The 24,413-nt window shown below is 37.5% G+C and overlaps 1 protein-coding gene across 3 annotated transcripts in view; it reads left to right on the forward strand.

Annotated features, from left to right (window-relative positions):
- Positions 1-24,413, forward strand: part of SYT1 (synaptotagmin 1) — a 348,414-nt gene that overhangs the window by 203,724 nt on the left and 120,277 nt on the right. For 2 of the 3 annotated variants that reach the window (XM_069858107.1, XM_069858125.1), the window contains exon 3: positions 11,780-11,974. In XM_069858107.1, the coding sequence (XP_069714208.1) occupies positions 11,800-11,974 (175 nt within the window). In that variant the 5' untranslated portion in view covers positions 11,780-11,799. The remainder of the gene's footprint in view (positions 1-11,779; positions 11,975-24,413) is intronic. The other variant, XM_069858116.1, reaches the window with a different exon arrangement.

Here is a 24,413-nt window from a genome sequence, read left to right on the forward strand (position 1 = left end):
GTGACTATAATTTGCATTTTGAAAGTATTGCTTTAGAAAGAGAAGGTATTTAACAGAGCTAACAATTATTGTTTTCAAATGGTTGAAAGGTAATGAAAATTCCAGTCAGTGCTTGTGGATTAAAAGCAAATATCACTCGTTGCCATAAATGCTGTTTCTCTCTCCTACTGTGACAGCTGATAATGGCTGAAACACAGGGGGCACTTCAACCCACTTTTCAGTAGGAAGGGCCTTTCAGTGGGGACTTAACTTCTCAACTCAGCTCCAGGTTTGTTAAACTCTTCAAGGAAAGCCAGACTGACTGTGTGTAGGACAAGGAAGCAGTACTCGCTTCTACAACTTCCAAGGAGATGTCTTGTCTTTTTTTGGAGCTCTGTGAACTTAAAACTGTTGGTTTTGTAAAGAGCAGAAGACAAGAAAAAGGTGCTACTTAGTGTGAGTTAAAAGAATTAGATAATACACTTTTCCATTTACAGAAAAATTCTTCTTTGTCTAAGTTTAAACAATTTTAAATTATCCTATTTGGTTTTTGACAGCAAAAATATGCACAGAATGAAGTTCAGAACTGTTGATTCAAGTTTTTATTGCTTTTTCTTTTGCTAGCAATTAATAATAAACAAGAATTACAGGCTTATAATAAAAGGTTTAGTAGTTGCTGCTGGGTTTAAAATGACCTTGAAGTGGTATTCTTCTTTTCATCGTTCTTTTCTCTTTGCTAATGTACATTCCAGCAGGGCTAATTCGCCTTTTTTTCCTCTAAGGGCTTTGTTGAAGTGAAGGCAAAACTTTGACTTTCTTCTCTTCATATTTATGATAGGCTTTTTTTGTCACATTCTTAACATTTAACTGCATCCACTTTCATTCTATTGTGAATGTCCCTTGTGCTCTAAGTCCAATTTTCTGCTTTTACCTCACAGTGCTTAAACTATCCATTCTATTCTGCTCTGTTTTCATAAAGAACCAGCCCTTAGCAACTAGATAACGCCCTGATACTGAAGATTTCTTCTTTTCACACACTATAATACATCTTTTCTCTTCCAAAGAGATTTCTGGAGCTCATCAAGTACTCATGCTACAGAACAATGCATCTATGTGCTTTCTCTCAAATATCTTTTTTCTTTACAGAACTTAGAAATCCTAACTTATTTATTACCATCTTCTAAAGAGAAAACAATTTCATCAATCATGTTCAATCCTTTTGTACTCTGCTTTTATAATGTAGCTCTCGGCTGTAAGTTTTTTAGAGAAAGACAAGAATTTCTTTAATAATTAGTGCTGCATTCATTATAGAGGATCAAGCTCTTGCAAGTAGTGCTAGCATTATAATTTCATTACAGTCCTATGTTTACATGCTTTCATGAAGACAAAAGGCCCGTGCCACAAAGCAGAAACACATGTACTGAGACTCTTAAAGGTCATGCTAGCTTCCCTACATGCTGCTTCTGTTTTGGCTCAGTATCCTCATACTTTTCCAGAGCAATACACTTGGATTTACAGATTGCAAAGGTGAAAAAAACAGCTACAGGACGCTGGAAATGAAGTTAAAATTATCCTTGTCTGTCCTGGACACTTCCTACTCTTGAGCACATGGAGCAGCAGAGAGCAGGAGCCTTATGTAATCCTCCGTGTTGGCTGAGTTTAACAGCCAAACAGTGGTAGGACACAAACCTGCAGGATGTGTACGGTTAGTGCTGAAGCTCTGCAGCTGTACATATTCCAGGCAGTGCTCAGCAGGCCACGGATCATGTAATAGTAAAAATCAGACTGTTCTTAGCTCAAAGTCTGAAAAAGATGCTTAGTGTTACATCAGCTGTGGTGACCTAAAAAAAGTGGGAATTGAATGTGTAACTAGTTGTATGTTCTGTGCTCTGTGACAACAGACAATCTTATTTGCCTATGCACCTATGATCAGTGAGATTTTTATTTTAACTTTTAAATGGATTATGGTTATAGACTGGCATTGGTGACTGAGAAATGGTTATAATGCCATAGCTCTATAGAGAGCTTCACAATAAACAGAGTAGTGGAGAAAAATGTAAACCAAACAAGCAAATAAAAAAAAAATCACATTGAAGCGTTCGATTAGACAGCATGATCATCAAAGAACATAAGATCTGAAACAGTAAAGATTTTTTTAAATTATATTAATAAGATGTCTACACAAAGTAGAACTCTCTGATTCTTTCATGTTCATTTGCTTACTTAAAACTGCTGGTTTTCTGCATGAATGATAACTGTGTAGAATTTAGTGTAAACACAGCCTTTCTTCTGATGTCCCAGTTGGACAATTAGCTCAAACAGCTAACCCTACAGGAAAACCTAGGGCATATGACAATGTGCTCTAAGTTTTCTAGCTGCTAAAGATCTGTCTGCAATAGCAGTACCTGCTGCACAGGGTTAAAAAACAACATTCCTGTAACCTTCCTGTAACCAATGAGGTGTTCAGAGTGGCCCTAATTTAATCGCCAGTAGTTTAAGTAAAATTTTCTCAAGTTTCCATCCACGAACTTGAAAGCTAACTTACCCTACTTACGGGATTCTGATGAACAGCACTTTCCTCCAGACAGACACTGAGCCAACAATTTAAAACGAAGAGCACTGTGCTGGGCAAAAGGAAGAAGTGCTCAGAACAAAACTGGGAAAGCCAGCAATAGCAATAAATCAGCCATGGCTATTAAATAGGATTTCTATCTCCCCAGGTTGTTTTGGCAATAGCACTAACCTTAGTTGCCCTCGTGCAGTAGTAAGTGGCTAATGAGGCAGAATGGTCTATCAATCACTGCCTCAGTCAGAATGCTACTGCAGACTGTTGTCCAAATTTAGGGTAGATCCATCTCTGAGTCTAAAAGGACATGGTGGTCTGGGACTTCACCTGCCATCCTAGATCAGGCACTCAGGAGGACTGCTTTCAGAATTCAGCCCAGGCCTCTCGGTTGGCCTCAATCCACAAAGTTTCTTTCAAAGCTATGCTGAACTTCCAGATGGAAGTTGGGAATATTCATGACCCAGAAGGGCGATACCATCAGACAGAGATACCAAACTGCATTTGTCATCCTATCTATACAAGCAAAGGTTTTGGATTTGATTAGAGGGCCCCTGACAAATATAAATACCGCTACTCTCTACAACCTTGGGTTGAACCATAGATTTAGACCAAGCTTTCCGGATGATATCCAGAAGATGTGACTACCTCAAAATGGGTTGCTCAGCAGTCAGCATGCTGAGTGATAAGCTGCCTAATCAGCAGGGAATGTTAAAAACAGGACTGACTCATAAATCCTGATCATCCTCTGAACTGTCTACAGCACCTTCTTCCAAGTGATGTTTATGTCTTGTCCTGAAGGTGAGCATGCAAGTCCTTTTTTTTTCAGAAGCTGAACAGCAATGTCTCTTCCATTTCAAGGAAGCACAAATGAATGGAGGCAGCGACATTGTTGCATGCAAAATGTTGTGCATTCTCAGTGATGGCAGAACTCACTCAATGAAGGTAACCTTAGGGTAATGTCTGCTGTCTATCCGAATGAATCCAAAGCTGTGTCATGTGAGCTTTCTCTGGTCTAGAGAAGATAGGGGTACACATCCAGACCAAGCATTTCCATGTGCAAAAAACCCTGGAAGTTTTAAATTTATGAAAATGCCTAAATTACCGTTCAGTCTTTAAACTTTATTTGAACAAGAAATATCCAAGTAGTTTCTTTTTTCCTTTGGTTTTGTTATTTCCTCACCTTTCTTCTGAAGTTGTTTTTCCCGGTATTGCTCATGTATGAGTTGGGTACAGCATTCCTGTGAATGGGATCCTTGCTAAATTGTTCATCTACTGAAATAATTGCTGAACAAGATACAGTTGTACTAATAGCAGAAAATAGTGCTTCTACTACTGCTTTATAAATTTGCCTCAGTTTAAGATTATCAGTTGTTAAAATAAATTCAGCTATTTATAAAGGGATCTTTTTAGAAAGTGGCTTTCCAAAACAAGGGAATGAATGATTATTAATCTCAAATTAGGATTTTTTTTCTTTTCAATAGAAAAAAGTTACAAGTTAGGAATTAATTGTCATGTAATTGATTGATAATTTTCCCTCCTGCTGTGTGCAGAAAGCTATTGGGTGAAGACATATTGTTCTCAACAGGATCAAAAAGTATCAGTCATTATGGGACAATTAGTTCCAATTTCCACTATTTTTCTTCTGTGTGCTGATAAGATTGCCTTCAAAGTACGGGAATTAGCCATAAATATTGAATAATTATTTTTAACTTAAAATTAGCAAATCTAAATGCTGATGCTTCCTGTGCCCCATGCTCTTCTTTCCTGGACTGGTGGCATTCATGAAACAGTAATTTTCAAGTAACTGCAATTAACAAAATGTATCACAGTCAAACAGCTTACATTCCTGGTTTTGCAGCATTATTCCTGGTTTCAGTGTTAATATGATATTGCTGAAGAAAACTCTGAAAAAACTCTTTTATCAACATCACAATTTATGAAAATTGTGTATTTCACCACAAACCTACCGTCTGTTTACAAGGAAATTCTTGGACTCAGACTCTCATTGATTGCTTTATTGACAGTGAAATCATAATACTTGGTTAATCACCTTATAGCAAGCATAGTAGGACATCATTAATGCAGAGAGATGTATTTGTACACACAGGTACTTTACATGCATCCAACTGATATCTCTCAGAGATTTTTTCCTGAGATTTTCTAAAATTAGAATGCATCTACCTGAAAAGCCTGAATCTTTTATTGCAGAGTTGGCAAAGCTTGATCTACAAAATTCACTCACATGTATTTTTCCCATTAGTACTCTTGGGTGATGCTTCTTAAAGCTTTAATGCCAAATACCAACTTTTTACATTTTTCTAAATGCCAGACATGTAATTTTATCATAGAATCTGAAAATTATATGAGCTGTTTCCTTCTCCCACCTACTATCAAGTATTGCAGCCCAAATTTCATGGTCTTGGCTACAGGGATATAATCCCATGCCTTCATCTATAACTGTAATCTGCAGTAGTTTTTCAAAGATGTAATCAACCGGTCTTTGAAATTAAGCTTATAATTACGTTCATGGTGCAGAGGAGGAATAAAATCTTATTGTGTTCTCCTTGTTTTCTTAGCTTTTTGATACTGTCAATGTAACAGGGAAAAAACACTCGGCAAAGTTGGAATATAGTAGATATGTCTAAATATACAAAGGGAGCAGATCTTTTTCAGAATGAAGGTGCCACTTCATATAGTCACTTGTCTCTGTAGAATCACACTCCGAGGTGCAAATTATTTCACAACCTAAGTTAAGACTTAACTAATCTGTGAGGTAGTACTAAATTGCCTGTCTCAGTTCCCCATATTTGGTACCTTAGTGCATCTACCATCCTGCTTGATCCTAATTAATTTTACTAACCCTGTAGTTACCGAGTACAGAAATTGGAAAACATAGGAGATCTCAGTGGACAGAAAATTCAAAAGTGAAATACTAAATTCAGAGCTATGATCGACAGATACCAGAACAAGAGTATTAGTAGTACTTCTTTCTATTATATTACAATTTCTGTTTGTTGGTTCCTTATGAGTTTTACCACGTCATAGCAAGTCTTTATTGCACTTTACTAGTTTATAGGCTTTATTTGAACCATTTATTGGACATGAGCCAAATATATGAAAATAGATTGATTTTATGCAGTGTGCACAACAAGGAATTTATTGATATAAAGGGTGTTGTTATTTGTAGGATTACTTTAAAATTATTTTGGAACAGCAGAATTCTCTGTGGACTGTATAAGAATTTTATGCTTAAATGCAGTTGAACACTAATTTTACTTGAATTCTTTTGTCTTACACTGCTGTATAAAGGACATCTAGAAGCAAATACCAGCAGAGTCAAAATGCAGATTACAGCTTTAGTAAACAAGATGCACATGTGAAAGATGACAGAATTATCATGTGGGAGGAGTTGCTGTAGTTTCTTTCTCTTATTTGTATTTATAACAAGCTATTAACAAGGGATCTCAGTCATTTTGAAGTAGCATTTGCAGAAGTAGGGGAAGACAGAGAGGTTAAATTATACATATTCCGACTCTTTAACTAGTTTGGTAACCTCACTGCTGCTGAAACGTGACAACAATGTCAACAATCCAGAGAGCCAGGATTGTCTGTAAACCCCATTGCCTCTAAAAATTAAAAGAACTACATGACTAAGAAATACCATATACTTAGAGGAAAATAAAACTTTCACTCCATGGTTGGGGGGAGAGGCATTTATATACTGAATCTGTGCAAGGGACTCACCACTTTTGACTTGCTGCAGTGTTCCATGCTCTTGGTTTTCTTGTTTCTCTATAAGCTGTTGTGACTCCTCTAGCTCCTGTGTGCTCTTCTGCATTGCAGGAGTGGAAGTTTGAAGTGCAGTCAAAAATTACAGCTTTTAGCTGGAAAGAAGATAGTGTTGGCTTCATTGTTCTCATTTAAATTAACGGCACGTTTGGCAGCAGCTTAAGGAGTGAGTCTGAAAATATCATTTTGGATAGCTTGGTACTGTAAAACATACAATGATTAACTGCTTGTAGATTACATATAAGGCTGAGGTTCTTTCTGAAAATACAAGCCAAAGTTTCTCTTGCACAAACCTGGCAGAATAAGATATTCCAGAGCCCTGTATGTTGAACAGTCCCACAATATTTAAAAATGACCAGGACCTGAAAGACAAGCATGTAGATTGTGTGATGTACTGAGGAATTTGTTTCTCCAGTGTTCACAGTGTCCATATCCCTCCCAAAATATTCAGATGGCTTGCTGTCCACTGAGCAGGTAATTTTTTGTGATATTGTCTGATTATCTTTGAGGCATGCTTAGAGATTGAGTCATATCCTGTAATGCTTTCAATCAAATAAAATGTGTTTATCACAACAGAGAAATGAACTATTCTATACTTATTCTATATATATCATATGTATTAGATATAGAGTGAATCTAAAAAGTGAAATAGGTTAAGAAGAATACATGAAGATTTGGAAATTGTTTGGATATAACTCAATTCAGGTAATAGGTTTTCAGTGTCAATATTAGACTGAAATTCTTATAATATTTCATTTTGTCTTGACTTTTCAGATGCTTGTTATTGTTGCTTTGCTTGAGTATGAGAGAAAGACCCAGCAGAAATTCATACCTTCATACACAAACCTTCTGGATAGCTACACTGCCAAAACCACTTGAAATTGGAACTAAATAGATGTCACAGCAAAACCTACTAGAAAAAAAAAAGAGAGAGGGAGAAATATTAGGATTTGGCTATCAACTTAGTTTCTTTCTTGGTTTTTATAATTTTTTGTTCCTATTTTAGGCAAATTCTGGAGATTGATACTGAGCGCATGTCTAATAATCACAAGATTTGTTGCCTGGTCCAGGGTAGATAGTGGATAACTCATACTAACTAGCTGTTTGATCCCAAAACTAGCAGTATTGACTAACTGTCAAAAAATACTTCTGCCATACTGTCCTCTCTGCAACCTTGGAGTTGCGGAACTTCTTGATGGTTTAGTATGTGACTCCTTTCCTCCTCCAACACTTGCTTAAACTTAGACTCAGACGCGCTCTGTATGTGGGGGCCTCATCCCTACTGACTGACTATCTCTTTGTCCTCTTCCTATCTGTAACACCATGTTCCTGCAGGTTGGATGGGGCCTTGGAGGCGTGATCTAGTTGGAGGTGGCTCTGCCCATGGCAGGGGGTGTGGAACTAGATGATGTTTAAGGTCGCTTCCAATTCAAAACATTCTATGATTCTATATGGCAACACGAGAAGGGTCTGTCCTATACTAGAAGAGGCACAGAAGTGATTCTGTGGGAGTTTGCTCAAACACTTCTTGCACGTCAGTAGCAATGTCAACAGGACACCTGAATTCCCTCACTGAAGTTCTTCATCAGAACTTTTTTCCCTATGAAATGCTGGGCCTTTTATGTACCCTTTCTGTAGGAGTACTAAATCTGGATTGCATTGTAAGCCTTTGTGGTAGGGGTTAAAAGGCTATTTTGATATAACATCTTTACCATGACCTTTTCTTCTGAAAATGTAGTTACAGACTCATCTTTATAAAAAGCCAAGAAAGTCTCATTTCTGAGCTGGTCTTTTAAAATAAGTGTTCATTACTGAAGCTAGAAGGATAGCGTATTTCATTAATATAAAGATGAATGAGCAAAAAATACATTATTAACATCCCAGAATGCTTAAATCTAAGAAGAGATCATTTATTGAAGATATCTTTAGACATTCTGGAAATGTTTCCATCTTCTTAATGATGAATTAATTTCATTTTTTAAAAAGCCTAATGAAATAGGATACATTTTCAACATGGTATCTAACTGTTCTCTGGTAACGCTGCATACTTAGGCTTGACATACCATACTCTTCTTCTTTACTCTTCTATTAAGAGAAGGTGCTATTTTGCTACTCTGTTAAGACATGCAATGAAATGAGACTCTCACCATCAGGATTCATACCGACACACTAAGGCAGTCAGTCAATACTTTGTACCTCCATAAGGAAATCTCTTGCTGCTTCTCAGTCTCTAGAGTGCATTTGCATATGATTCAGATGCTGCCTTTTCAGAGGAAATTATGTAGAAATTGTGTAGAAGTTTGAGCTGATATTCGTTTTTGTCGGAATTTTCTTCCATAGGGAATAGTAAGGTTCCTCAAGGGTTCAAATCATCATTTCTGAATTTTCAGTCGACACTTGACTGTTTCTGTATAGAGACGATAAGCATTACTTTGAAACATTCCATGTATTTGTTCGTTGTTTTGTTTTACATCTGTTTTATAATGATTATACAGCACTAGTATGGATGGGCAGTGATACACAAAAGAATAGTCATGCTCAGGGAATACAGTCTATGCTGTGGTTTATATTGTAGAAGCATGTAAATTTTTTTATTTATGGCTATAAATGTACTCTTATTGATGACTGCATGTTGCACATGCCATGTGTAATATTTCATACCTAGCACTATAATAATTGTAGTGAACACTGAACTGGAAATTATAATTGAATTCTATGGCATTTCATTTTTTAAACTAAAAGAAATCTTTGGTTGCAATTGCCATTTCATAAATGGCAGAAAATCTGCTCGTATTTTGCACATCTTTACCTTCAGTGTTGCACTGCAGCATTAGAGTAACCCCCTTTTTTTTTTTGTAAAAGGCCAATTTAAATCTAATTAGCCAGTACTGTGCAGTCTCTAGTAATATCGGTTGTGTTTATACCATTATTGTGGAAAGCTGCAGCATTGCAACAATAGAAGCCATCAGATGATATCCCTGTAAGCAAGTGGGCATGTGCTCTTCAGAAAATTCTTTACTGCAGAAAGCTTCTCCTGAGACAAGATTCTTTTTCAGCCTCTTCACACCTATTTAAAATATCAGGACTGTGTCATTAGTGTGTAAAGGTCAAAGGCTCTTTAGCAAGTCTCAAAGCATTTGTGCATGCCTCATTAGATGTACTGACCTCTAACTGCACTAGGACTCTACGGAGGATTGTTCCTGGATATCAGAGGAATACTCTAGTTTGGTTTCCTTTTCCTGCTTTTAAATAAATGAAAGTGTAATGCTTCAGATTTGTTCTTCTAATATATTTTCAAAATATAGCTCCAAAACTGGAAGCAAATAAATTACATTTGCCTTAATTTTTAATTAGCTGAAAGTCATCACTGCAAATTGTGTCTTCCATTACAAAATAAAATAGTCAACTGCCAGGCCTGAAATAATTAAGCAATATATTATAATTAAGCAATTTAATTTTGATTTAATTATGATACATCACACAACTTTTTTCTGACATTCATTGACAAAATGCTATAATATAAAACAGCGCTAGTGTTTACAGCTGATATCTCTGCATGTTTTGCTTCGCAGTATTTGGCATCCATCAGAGCATACGGAATAAGTCTTCTAGGCTGGAATAGCTGGCATGTTATGTCATACTACACAAATTCTGCACTATGTGTTTTTCCTAATTGTTGTTTTGAGAGGCAAGTGGGTAAATCTTCACAGCCATCGGACCTGAGCCAAAGTTCATGGATATAAACTGGAATCTTTCCATCAGCTTTGGCTTGCTTTAGATAGTGAACTGTTCCTATGTTGTTACAGGCAAATAGATAAGACTGCATGCTTATGAAATATTTATGGAGCTGTTTCATATACATATTCTGTGTCAACATTAACATTTTATGTCAGGCTAGAGACACTGAGGGCAAAGGGAGAAGCAGTGGGCAGGCAGGGAATACTGCTTCATTCAATGCTGCATCAATAAAATAGCTGCAAAATATCTACTAAATTGAGTCTTCAGAACAAGGCCAACTCCCTACATAGTTAAAATCTTTTTTCATGGGATGACAGTATTGGAGAATGGCTTCTATTCAAGATTACAGTTGTGTGAAACCCCGTGTTTGATGACAAGAATGATGAGGGTGATTTCTGACTGCAGTCCAGTCTGTACCTATAAGTCTTCATGACTGCAAGCTCGTAGAAGTAGAGCTGAAGGACAAAAAGCCAGTCCTCATCTTGATTTAGTGATTTGAGCACTCTCAGCAACATCCATGAAAGCAGTCACGTAAGGCAGGAAAGCTCATGATTCATCGTATTGCTTGCAGTCGGATGCTCTTATGCCCCTTTAATGTTGATGTGTTTCCTTTATTTCCTATGGTGATGTTTACATTTCTCAACAAAAGGTCAAAGGCTGAATGTCTTTTGGGACTGAGAGCAATTGTATGCTCAGAGCAATAATGAATGTTTGTTATCTCTTAAATCTTTTCTCCCTCTGGCTTTCTGAAGAAAAACAGAATGATTATTCAGGTCAGTGATATCTTGGATGTGGCAGAAATTCAGAACAACGTGTTCAAAACCCGTGTAAAAATTTCAGCTACCCTTCTTGTGATATTGAAATTGCTGTGGGCATCTCATCTCACCTTCACCCTGGCCCATAATATTTTTGCTTTGTAATGTACCCTCAGGTAAAGGTGTTGCAAAAAGCCCATTAAGCAACATGTAAAAAAAAGATATTTCAGTATGGCTGCAGTTAGGTACCCTACAGGTGTCATAGCTTCATGAATACACCGATGTGGCATATGAATAATTTAAGAGAATATTGTCAGTAGCAAATGTCACACAAAATAACTGAAAGGAAAATTGCCTTCAAAAAGAGAAGGTAAAAATGTATGCAAGTAAATTTCTGTTTAATATACAACTTGCTTAAATAGGAAGCAATAGGTTATTACTTTGACAGGAAAGATTGAATTGTTCCTACTATATCCTTAGCACTTTGTTTATTTTACATAGAAACTTTGGTTATGACCCACACCTCTGCAACTCTCATAGAATAATAATTCTGTAAATATACTGTGAAATTTGCACATAGGGAACAGTTATTACCCAATTTGCTTAGGCTTTCAAAACTGAAGAGCAAAACATAAATCTACATGAGAGTTTTACAGGAATTTTGAGGTTTCAAATTCAGCAGTTCAAAATGCAACACTGTTGGAGAAGAACTCTAAGCAATAAAATTATTCTGGTTGAAATTAACCCTGCAAAAGACTTTTCTCTCTTGTCTAATAAATATTTTATGAAGAACATGAAGCAATATACTGATGCAGTCATATTTACCCAGTAAGCATGAGCACCAAGTGATATTCTGCCTATTTAGTCTTTTATTGATGAGAGATCCAATTCAATTTCGTAAACATTATCTTTTTGTTATTTTGCTGTTTTTTGTTTTTTTTTTTCATTCCAGCAGCTTACCCAGGGATTAAAATGGTGAGTGAAAGTCATCATGAGGCCCTGGCAGCACCGCCAGCTACCACAGTAGCAGCAGCCCCTCCAAGTAATGTCACCGAGCCAGCCAGTCCTGGAGGAGGAGGAGGAGGAAAAGAAGATGCATTTTCTAAGTTAAAAGAGAAGTTCATGAATGAACTGAACAAAATTCCACGTAAGTAAAACTTATTTGATTAAAATACTTCTGTTGGCAGATTAGATTTAACTTGACATTTTCTTCATTGTTTATTATTTAGCATACTAAATGTTTTCTAGTCAAAACCAGAAAAATCAGAAGGTTAACCTGTTTTAGTAAACTCCTTAAATGAGTTGGAGTAGAAAAAAGTAGGGTCAAACTCATATGTAATTTCACTCTAATCTTGATACATCAGGTTGTTTGGTAGTTTTCACTGATTAATTATTGCTGAATCATCAAAACTGGAGTGGCAGAACTTCACAGTGACCTGGGACCAGTATTTCCTAGCAGTAGCACTTAGGGTTTCATTTTTATGGCAAGTATGTGTGGCCGTATTACCTTAAAGCAAAATTTGGCCAGAACTTATAAATATTGAGAAAATAAATGTGTATATTTGGGGATTAGAAAATGTAGAAAATGTTGGGAAATGGCATTTTAAAAAGCAAAATGCTCTAATATCAGTAATTCATGAATATAGCTGTAGTTTACCACTCTGTAATTCTGTTAGATCCACCACTGCCCATTGTTTTATGAGCTCTAGTATCTATGCAGAATACGGAATACTTTAAAAGCACCAGCGTGTGTATTTGTGAATTCAATAGCGTTAAAGTCAGCAGGGTTCCTTTGGTCTGTGCTAGAAAGTATTGATTGAAAGCTGAGGCCTCAATTTGTTCACATTTGTGAAAAAATAGAAGCATTAGCTTTTTGCTGTTGTTTATGATAGTACTAGGGTTTTCCAACCTGTTTGATATGTTTTAGTATGCATACACTGATAATAAATATACAACTGATTCAACATTGTCAATGTTATTTTGTATAATAAAGGAAAAAACCCTTTTTGTTACTGACAGAAAAATTGCCTAGTGATACAAGAAGATAATTTTGATACTTTTGTAGACATGAAGGTGAAGGCTGTATGTGTATGTGTGTTTTAATAGCAGGCATTAGAGAGACATTCAATCTTTAATAATTTCTACTTCAAAAGAATAAGTAAATGTAAAATATTTTCAGGTTATCATTTGTGTAAAGAAATGTTGTGTGACTGATAAAGACAGATAACAGGTTAGAATATTAATCGATTTTTTATCTCTCAAATGGATCTTGGCAATCTGGCAGATGCAGTTTTCTTCAAAATTGATAGCAAACAACCTTGCTTTGTCACTCGAAATTCTCACTTGCAAGGGTAGAGGTGTTACAGTAGTAAGAAGTCCATATGTCATTAGTTTGGTAATCTGCACAGTCCAGTGCAGACCACACTGAAATGAAATTGCCTGATGATATCATGGGAAAAACAAAACTACAAGAATTAAGAAGAAGTGGAAAAAAGGAAAGACAAGACATCGAGGGAGAAGCAGTCAGCATTTAAAACATTTGTCTTTTCATTTTCATCTTACCATCTACCTCACCATGAGGTAGATGACACTTTTATGTAGATATTCTTTTAATAGTAAACTTTCATTTTAACATAGCAAAGGCATGTTTTCCAATATGAGGAACTCTGTAATTGTTCCATCTAAGAAAAGGTCTGTAGAAAGAGAGGAACCCTGAATTCACTGCTGCATACTTTATTAAAAGAATAATGTAAACAAGTGGGAAATCCAGTCTAGGACTGAATAAAACCTTTATTTTCTATTCATGAAAAAAAAAGAACCTACTGTTACACAGTTCCTACTGAGGGAAGTGTACTAGGCCATATGACAACTCTTAACTGTTACAAAATATATTATAGTACCTATAAAATATGGTGCCTTATGCTGACGGTGAAACCAGAACACTTTGCCTCCATTTTAGAAATCTAGACTCTTATCAATGATCATGCAGTAGATTTGTGGTGGAGTGGAAAAATGAACCAGTGTAGTCACAAGTCCCATGCCAATTTTCTGCTCTCTTTCTAGAAGTTGCAGATGTGATTATATCTTCTCAGCATCTCCATCAATTGCTGGAAGTGTTTAACATGATATTTTGCTGTGGTTTCGTTTTGGTTTTTGAGATTTTTTTCCATTTTGCCATTTTAAGTAGGAAGCTCAGTGTTCACTGGACCACAAGGGAGCAAAGGACTTGGGTGTGAGTTTTTAAAAAATATTTAAATATGAAGCAGTACCATTGACGTGTTGCAACATTTTATATCCTATATAACTTCAGTTTTCCTCATTTTCCCCAAAAGCAAATCCTGCATAAATGGACTGTAACTGACAGGTCTTGCTTATTTATAAACTAACACTAAAAGCTCACTGAATAAGTTTGAGTAGATTGGCTCCAAAATACTGGGGGCAGGAGGGGAGAGAAGACTTCATTTTCCTATTGGAACATTATAGCATTTCCTTACTATTTGTTCAGATTGTTTCAGTAAGGAGCTGTCAGCAATGTGCTGCCAGCATATTAAAAAACTGAGGATTCAGTTGTGGTAGAAAAGTTGTTAGACCTTACCTCTTACAGCTGGTTGCAAATTTTTTGGGAATCTTTTAAAACAGAATAGAATGTGAGTTTGTTCCAAACAAATTGTTTTCCTAGTGCTTTTCTGGGAGATTCTTCCTGTGTGAGAGAGTGAAGGTGGTGAATGGGCCCCACTGGGACAGAACAGGTATTTCAGTCTAAGAACACTTCAAAGACTATGGACTGGGTTTTTTTCTCTGGTAGATTCAAATTGAAGAACTAACCTTGAGTCATACACATGGCAGAGGAATGCCATAGTCAGCACATTGTCTAATCTTTGCAGAAATAGTGACAATCCTGTTTTCTAGTTCATGTACTTTCTCATTTAAAACTCCCAAAGGTCTTATGTTCATCTCCACATAACAGGGAAGACTTTGAAAGCTCAGTAGTTATTGTGAGAGGATTTTTTTTCAGTGTTCTGTTGTCTATGTGCAAGAGAAATAAATGTTTTAGCTGCCTCTGCTTAAGATGTCTGCAGGTGGAAAATAAGCCATCATCATTTAATCGATATATAATAAGGTAGAATCTACCTGTATTGTGAAAAATTTCACCTTCAATCAACTTGAGTGACAAAAAAGCTGAGCCATAGTAGGGGTTAATTTATATATAGTGTCCTCTTTCTGTTTTTTCATAGAAATTATGTAATACCAAGTCATGGTTATATTAAAAAAAAAAAATTCAAGAAGTGGACTACATGGTGACAAAAAAAAAAATAGGCACAGCAAACTACACCCAGCTGAAAAATGTTCCTTCCATGTGCCTTATAATAGAACAGAATCTTATTTAAATAACGTGTATTGTAGAACACACAGAAGTTACAAAGTAAATAGTCCAGACATACTTAACTAACTAAAAATATCAAGATTCCCATTAAGATTTCACTTTGCAAAGCCACAGAGGTTCTGTGCAATTTAAATGATACTGCTGTTTCCTCCTGTAATATATGCACCAGAGAAGTCTTACTTTGTCAAAACTGGATAAATGTAATGGAACAAGGAAATAAGGGTTCCAAGAAGAGAGGCCCCCTTTGTATTACTGTACACTTATTTCATGAGCAGTGATGCAGTATGCAAACCCAGTTAAAAATTTGATAGATACAGGGAAAAATTCTGTTATTTTTCATTGAATTGTTATCTCTTTAAAGTAGAACATACTCCACATTTTGCTGCAGGAGACTGTAGGCTTCCAGAAGCACACAAATCATTCAGAATGGTGATGTCCTAATATATATTTCAGTCTGCATAAAGCAAGTGGGATCATTTTATTACAGAGAGTCATACAATTAAAGTGCAAGAATTCTGTAAGGTTACTGAGGCATAACTGTGAAAAATTTTTTCTGCGTTATGTAAATCCCTGCATTTTCGTTGTGAGTGCCTGATTTGCATAATCACAGTACAGTTGTTTTTTGTAACTGCGCTGTATATAAGTCACTCTATCCTAATTGGTTCTTATACTTTCTACCCCTATTTATCTTTAATCTGCAGAATTTTTAAGCTGTTTACTAGAAGGAGAAAAAAAGGCACTATCTCTGCTTTTGCACTTTGCATTTTAAATGTAGTAATTCCAACACCTGAAGAAAGGGGTAAAACAAAGCAGATAAAATGGTGCTTACACTTCTGAAAACAAAATTGCATTAGAAGACTTGATAAGATATATTGATTCTTTCTTTCCTCCTTCTCACTGCTTTTCCATCTGAGTCTTTGTCTACAGGCTAGGAAAATATCTGCCATACATTTACAGTGAGTGAGTTCCTGTCAGTCTATGGAAATGCTAGACAGCAACAGATTTTGGGTAGAGGCTTTAAACGTCAAGATACTGATACTGACTGTACAAAAATAAAACTTAACATCAGTAAGCATTAGTTTGCTTAATAAACATCTTTGTAAAAGCAAAGTGATTTTGATGCATTTCCTAAGAACACTTTCCTTTACAAACAGAATACCTCAATCTGCCAGTAAAGTAAATAAAACGGCAAAAATCCAATAAAATTCCAGCATACATCTGACTGATACCCTGTTAATGCTTCTCATATAATCTTGAATAGCTGTAATAACGAATGCATTGAATCCAGGATACTATCATTATCTCTTTAATAGGAAGTTGCTGCGCATTTCTAATGCTCTTTGCTGTCTTACATTGTAATTGGATACAAAGTTTCATTTCCATACCAACTTTATTCTGAAATGTTTGGCTGACTTGTAACTCTATTTGGCCTCAGTAACTGGTGTTCCAAATGCCTAAATTTGATTCATCATGTACAGTTGATAATCCCCCGAACCGGGAGCTCAGAACTGTGTGACAATTCAGGCTAAAACCTGATGTTCTGAGCAGGCTTATTTTGCATTCTGTTTGCAGGTGTTCAGGGGAGGGTGTGTTTGCCTTTCCTTGGCTTAGTGAATAACTGTCAAAACAATGGGACTGGAGGCTATAGAGGCAACTGTAATAAAATATAAAAGTAGCCATAGGATTGAGGTCTAGGTTAATTCTAAATAATAGCTTAGTAAACTGAAGTACAGATAGGTATATTGTAGATATATTTGCATAAACTAGCAAATAAGTCTGAGTATATATGTTTAGCCATTTAAGTTAAAAGTTTCAGCCTTCAGCAGTCGTTCTAGATAGACTTCATCATTTCTTTCTCCCTGCTGATCTCTGCTTTTCTGCCCTCCTGCCTTTACTGATTGACCAGCTGAGGTTGTAGTAAGAGTTCTATTATCCTCTGTAAATGGCAATAGAGTTCATCTCTTAATTTGTCGTTCTTATTTGGCATTGCAGTTAACAAGGAGATATGATTGAATTTTATCTATTATTAGAAAACTGGTGATTTTGTTCATGGGGTCTTTCTGAAACTTATTTTTTTATGGAGCTGCCAGCTTAGTCCTTTGCAGAAAATAGATTCAGGCTCTTCATTTCACTGCCTCTCCCAATGGTTCCTGGAGTACAAGTGTCACAGGCACAGGGAAGAAAGGGCAAGTTCTTTTCTAAGTTTATAAAAAATAAGTAAAGTGCTGATAATAGAATGTTTACAGATTTCAAAACTGGATTAATACAGAAAGCCAAATCCAAAGTATCCAAAGTATCTAAATAGATATTGAGGGATAGAAGAATGGAAATTAAAAACTCATGAAACATAGTCCTTGTCTGGAAGGAAGAGCACGTGATCTGAGATCCTTTGCACTCTGTTGATATTTTAATGACTGATTGTGTCACAAAGGAAACTTTTACTGGTCCATGAGTTATTTTCATCTGCCTTCTGATAAGATCCCCTTAACAAGTCCTGTGCATAAACCTTTGGATCCATAATGGCTGCCAGTTTGATCCTCCTAAAGGACTGAGCTAGAAGCCTCAGACTATTAGAGGTATGAGCTCCTCTAGCACGTCCAGATATGCTGCTGCAGACCACAGCTTGATCCAGCAGCAATTGCGCGTGCTTAGCAGGAGGTTACACACCCCCTCCAATCAAAGCAAGCTCAACCCACAGATCTGGCACACTTAGTTCTGAGAGAGGACCCTATTCCTACTCTTGTCATTGTCTTGTCTCCTTGAACAAGCTGAGGAGGAAAGGAGAATTCAGAAGAACAGAGTTCCACAACTTGAACTAGAACACCAGCTGCAGCACCCTCCATCCCCAGCACAAGGGGAGCCTGTCACATGCTGTACCTGTGTCCTCTTCTACAGGACCTTAAGAACACACTGCACCATCTGAAAGGAAATACTGTCTCTTAGCCAGAAGTACACTGGGAGCATAAGTTCAGTGTCAAAGAGAATTGTACATTATCGGTTATATGTGTCTGAAACATTGTTTTCAGAAACAGCAGTTGGGTTTGAGTTGAATAATCTGAAAGAATGGGAAGGAGAAGCGAGTTCTCTTGTAAAATACATCATGAAAACATTTCAGCGAAAAGAAAACAAAAAAACCCATTCAGATTAACTTTTACAGCCATAGGGATGAAATTCATCTATAGCAGAAACAGAGGTGAGCACCTAACTTTGGTTTGGTGACAGGGTTTTAACAAGGGGTGCCAGAGTACCCCCAAGGGTCTCCTCTAGCACATCACTGTGATTGTTATTTTGTATGTTACAATGACTCTGGTTGGTATTTTATTGCACTATAGATATGTCAAGTTGTGCCAGTGCCTTATAAATTGAGTCAAGAATTCAATTTACAAGCAGAAAACTGAACATGGTTGCTGGCTTCCTTTCAGTACTGGGAATGTATCTTAAAATTTCATTACTTTGTGTGAGGGAAAGTGCACTAAAATTATGTTTACATGCATAAAATAAACACAATCTTTGCTAGTCTTTTTCAAACATACCTGCAGATGAAGTGTCTACAGAAATTACCCATTATCTGTTATAATTCAGTTTGTAATCTTGCTCTGAAAATACTCTGTAAAGAGAGTTCATGGAACAATTGTTCTGAACTTAAAATTGAGAATGCATTTAAAGATTGATTCTCAGCAGCGTAGTGCACAGAATTAAAAAAGCACTTGGGACGACAGTTAATGGATTTGCTTTTAAAAAGTATGGTATAAATAGGCAATGCAAATACAGGAATTGCTGTTAAGATTGATATTCCATCCTTATCTCAGGCACATGTGCTTAGGCACTATATCAAGCTATATCAGTCTCTTGCACTTCTATATGAACAAAGAGTAGATAATGAAATCTGTTATTCTGAGCCACTGTTCTAAGTTAGCACAGATAAATAAAATAATGTTATTCTTTGTTGTTATTGTTAACTATTCTACTTTCAGCTGGCTGAGTTTGGTGCTGAGAATTACCCAAAGTAAAATCTTCCCTGAGGGATTATAAATCGCTGTAGGTTCATGCATCCTTTCTTGCATTTCTTTTATCTTTTTCCTTTGCTTGTATTTCAAGCAAGAACTTGAATGGGTCTAGATCTGGAAATCTCTACTTCTTCCAGAACATGCAGCCACTTTGCAAGAGCTGTGGCTGTGGCCTTAAATCTTCAGAAGGATCTTTGTATAGGTAGACTTTGCCCTGACTCCACAGAAGGAAGCTGTGCTGCTGAACTTGAATGACTGCCTCATGAAGGCTGAGTTCCAGCTGGCAGCTGAGTGAGCCATCTGCCTACTCCTGTGCAGGTTTCTGAATCTGAATCTAATCTTAATTATCAACTTCAGCAAGAACTCCCTAATTTGCTCACAGACCCTGTATCATCTGGGGGCATGTTTCAGTACTGTAGCTGGCACTGCTTCCCTATTGCAGCAAGAGCTGCCAAAATAAAAGATGACATTTGTCCTTTCAGATGGGAAAGCCATCTCAACTCCCATCTTAAAAAGTACTCCAGAAATGTTCAGGGTTTCTACACTTAGCTTTTAGGAGCAAGGCTCTGGGAGTCAAATTCACAAATCTGGGTTAAATGCCTTGGTTCTTTTCAGAACAGTGCAGAAACAGGAGGCCCAGGTTTCTTGAGAAAGAAAAACTGAAGGGAGATGTTTCTGAAGTGATACTGCTCTCACAGACTTCGATATCTAGAAAAAGCCCAAGCTTAAGCCCTCATAACAGACAGATTCACAGCCTATAAACACTTTTCCTGGACTTAGAGACCTGATTTCTCTCACTCTGAGAGCAATTGGTTCTCTGTCTTCTGCCAGTGTACAATCTGATGAAGAGCAAGGGAACTCATGGGACAGGAGACCTGGCTGAAGGGTAGCATATGCATTTTGCTGCAAAATGCCACTGGACAACATAAATAAATGACACTGGGTATTTAGGGCTCCTTACTTTTAAACAAATATCCCACACTGGGCTAAGTTGTCTGACTTCATGAATCCTGTATTGCTTTCCTAACTCTTCCAGCAGGAAAGGCAGATCCAAGTTAGTTTTAACAGCTTGGTCCCCCTACTTCCTTTAGTCTCCAGAAGACCAGAACCTTGGGTATATAAAGTTGCAACCTAAATGATATTCATCAACCTTTGCTGGCAGCTCCCATGTTGTCAGTTTGAAGCAGCCACACAAACCATTCATTTGATACAGAGCAGGCAGTTCCTTGAAGAGGAAGGCAGAAGGAGTATTCTAAAGCCAGTGAGCTTCCTATAGGACTGAAAGTCACTTCCACATGAGAAGCTTTCTACCCCCTGGAGCTGTTTCAAGACCATACCGCATATGGCTGTACCACAATAGGAAGGAAACCTCCAGAACTAGGGCAGACGTAAGATTTTTTTCTTGCTGGAAACAATTTCTAGTGTACAACAATGTTGAAAATAGTTTTTCTAACTTTCATAAAGATATTTTCATGGTCTTTCCTTATCAGAGTTCATTGAATTTTCTATTTTCTTCCCACATTTTTTCATTGATGTATTTATTAACGATTCTCTCATAGCCAAAATTCACATGAAAAAAATCACCACAAGCTATATACTTGCTAACCTAACATTCAGGGTTGTATCTCCTTTAGGTTTGAAACCTCACTTTTCCTCCTAAGCCAGCTATTTTAGTATGTTTTCTAGGACCTCAGTACCCAATTTTTAGCAAAAACATGCTCTAATCTGGAATATAGCATTTCAGGTCTCAGACCCAGAGTCAGTTACTTGTTTGTAAAATGCCATGGGTGCAGATGCGCTGCATCATGGGGAAGGGAAGGGGTACAGGGGAAGATAAGGCAAGCTTACTATTCATAAATTTCAGTCTAGTGTAGCATTTTAGCTTACAACTCAGTGATGGTAATCACTTTATAGGAAGCTGTTCCAGAATAACAATTTCTAAACTTTCTTGCCTTATGAAATATTTATTAGTGGGTTTTAAGTCTGCTCAAACCCAAAAGAGAAGCATACCAGAGATGGAAAAGCAGACAAATAGTAGTTGAGAGCAACAAGACTGTTGCCAGGGTGTGCAGAGATGCAGTTAGAAAAGGAAAAGCTAAGCTCAAATTGAAATTGGCCAGAGATGTCAAAAGCTACAAGAAAGGGTTCTTCAGGTATGTACACAACAAACAGAAACAGAAGGAAAATATTGACCCGCTGTTAAAAAGGGAAGGTGAATTAGTCAACAACACTGAAAAGGCAGAGGTTCTCAGCTCTTTCTTCACCTTTAACAGCACTCTTGAGCCCTAGCCTTGGGAACAAAAATCTAGATTGATGCTAACACAGACCTACTGTTAGTGAAGAAAGAGTTAGTAGGCAAACCAACAGGAACTTGAACCCTACGAATCAATGGGCCCTGACAGTATCCACCCAAGGGTGTTGAAAGTTTGCTGACATCACTGTGAGGCCACTCTCTATAACCTTTGAGAAGTCATGGAGAGTAGGGGACATTCCTGAATCAAAGAATCGGAGAATCATTAGAGTGGAATCATTAGGATCATTAGCAGTCCTGGCTGACTGGGGAAGTTCCACTGGACTGGAGGCTGGCTGATGTTATATCCATCACAAGAAGGGTCACAGGAAGGATCTAGGAAACTATAGGCCTGTCAGTCTGACCTCAGTGCTGGGGAAAGTCATTGAACAGCTATCTTACAGCACACGCAAGAGAACCGGGTGATCAGGCCCAGTCAACACGGGTTCACAAAAGGCAGGTCTTGCCAAACTAACCTGATCACCTTCTATGACAAAGTGACCCGCCTACTGGATGAGGGAAGGGCTGTGGATGTGGTCTTCCTGGACTTCAGTAAAGCCTTTGACACAGTTTCTCACAGCATTCTGCTTGAGAAACTGTCAGCCTCTGACCTGGACAGGCGCACACTCTCCTGGGTGGAAAACTGGTTGGATGGCCGGGCCCAGAGAGTGGTGGGAAATGGCGTTAACTCCAGCTGGAGGGGACAAGTGGGGTTCCCCAGGGCTCAGTGCTGGGTCCAGCCCTGTTCAATGTCTTTATCAATGACCTGGATGAAGGCATTGAGTGCACACTTAGCAAGTTTGCAGACGACACTAAGCTGGGTGGAAGTGTTGATCTCCTGGAGGTTAGGGAGGCTCTGCAAAGGGATCTGAACAGGCTGGACCACTGGGCTGAGACCAACCGCATGAGGTTTAACAAGGCAAAGGGATCAGAACAGCATGTGATTGGGAAGACCCAGCACAGGAGGGAGAGCCAACCTGCAGAAAGACATGGATATGTTGAAAGAGCAGGCTAACAAGAGCCTTATAAAGTTCAACAAGGAGAAGTGTAAGGTCTTGCACCTGGGAAAACAAAATCCAGGAGTGCAGCACGGGCTAGAAGGTACCCAGCTGGGGAGCACCTCTATGGAAAGGGTCTTGGTGAACAGCAAGCTCAATATGAGCTAACAGTGTGGTGCTGCAGCAAAGAAAGCCAACAGGATGCTGGATTGCATCAACAAGGGCATCACCAGCAGAGATAAAAAAGTCATTATCCTGTTCTACTTGGCTTTTGTAAGGCCACACCTGGAATACTTTTGTTTGGTTTCAGTCATCACTATGTGAAAGAGATGTGGCCAGGCTGGGTGGGGTCCAGAGAAGGGCCACAAAGATAATCAAGAGACTGGGAAGTCTGCCATATGAGGAAAGGCTGAGAAAATGAAGTTTGTTCAGCCATGAGAAAAGAAGGCTTAGGAGAGACCTTACCACTCATGTCCCATTATTTAAAGGGTGGCTACAAAAAAGATGGGGTCTGCCTTTTTACAAGGAGTCATATGGAAAAGACAAAGGGTAATGGGTACAAGGCACTCCTGGGAGATTCTGGTTGGACACAAGAGGAAAAATTTTCACACTGAATACAATCAGCTAATGGAATAATCTCCCCAGGGAAGCAGTGGATTCCCCAACGTTGGAGAATTCTAGACCACGCTTTTGGCAAGATAGGTCACTCAAGATGATCCTTTAGTTGCCGTCCAACCTGGTAGTCTGTGGTTCTATGGTTAAGTCCTAGGACAGTGAGGTGGCCAAATATGACATAAAATCCAGTGGATGGTGGAGAGAACCATTGGACAAATAAGAAAGCTGTATGTTGCCTGAACTCAGGGCATAACGTCAGTGATGATAATATAGCATGAAACAATGCCAAGATTAACTTTATTCCGGAACAGCCATGCATTTATCTATTAGGTGTGTAGGAAGAGATGAAAGTGAAGAGGGGAACTATTTAGAAAACTCTTTATTCTGTTCAGTTAATGCATTAACAGAAGTGTTTAAACTGTGCAACATTCTTGATTTGCAACAGCTTATTTTTTGTTAGGAGCCTACTGACAGCTAGGTTTTGACTCTGTAGAGTGTATGGATCTGTCCAACATTACTGCTACTCCTCACTGCCACATAGAATAAGAAAACTAGCTTTAATTTTAGAATGGTAATGTCAAGAAACATTTTGATTCTGTTGAACTGAATATTTATCCCAGTAATTCCTGACAGAACAGAAAATGCATCATCTTTAAAAACAAATGCAGTCCCATAAATTGTGTCACATTAGGTAAAATAATTTACCATACCAAATCCCTGATAGCATAGCAACACTGGCAGAAAACCGTGCAGTGTGGGATGAGTGCAGATTGGTGAACAAGTGTTTTGTTGTCTTCAAGTCTTTTTCTTGACTGACCTACACCGCTCCTGTAAATAACCTAAGAGACAACAGAAGTACATTCTTATTTGATAAAGCCATGCGAGCATAACATGGGTATGCAGGCTGAGTTCAAGTACTGAAATGAGACACAGCAGATTTTAGAATTTCAAAAGGTTTTATCCAGGAAAGTATTTAAAAGTCTACTAACCTTTAAGCTCCTGAATAGTACATTGAATTAAGTTTTTTATACACAAGTGGTTTGAAGGATCAAGACTGTAACATTTCTAATACAAGTTCCAATTTACTTGATTAACTGCTAAATTAATTCGTATTTTAATCTAAACTAATTTTACTTTAGCTATAGTTATTTTAAAAGTTTTTAACTCTACAGGTGATGTCATTTTACAGATGTACCACATGCATATAATAGTATTAACAAATTTAATTTCAGACCTTCATAAATATCAGTGTCATTTTTTTTTACCTTCTGTTTCATTTTAGTAGACTGCTT

This window comes from Phaenicophaeus curvirostris, chromosome 1 (genome assembly GCF_032191515.1).
Source record: "Phaenicophaeus curvirostris isolate KB17595 chromosome 1, BPBGC_Pcur_1.0, whole genome shotgun sequence".
NCBI lineage: Eukaryota > Metazoa > Chordata > Aves > Cuculiformes > Cuculidae > Phaenicophaeus > Phaenicophaeus curvirostris.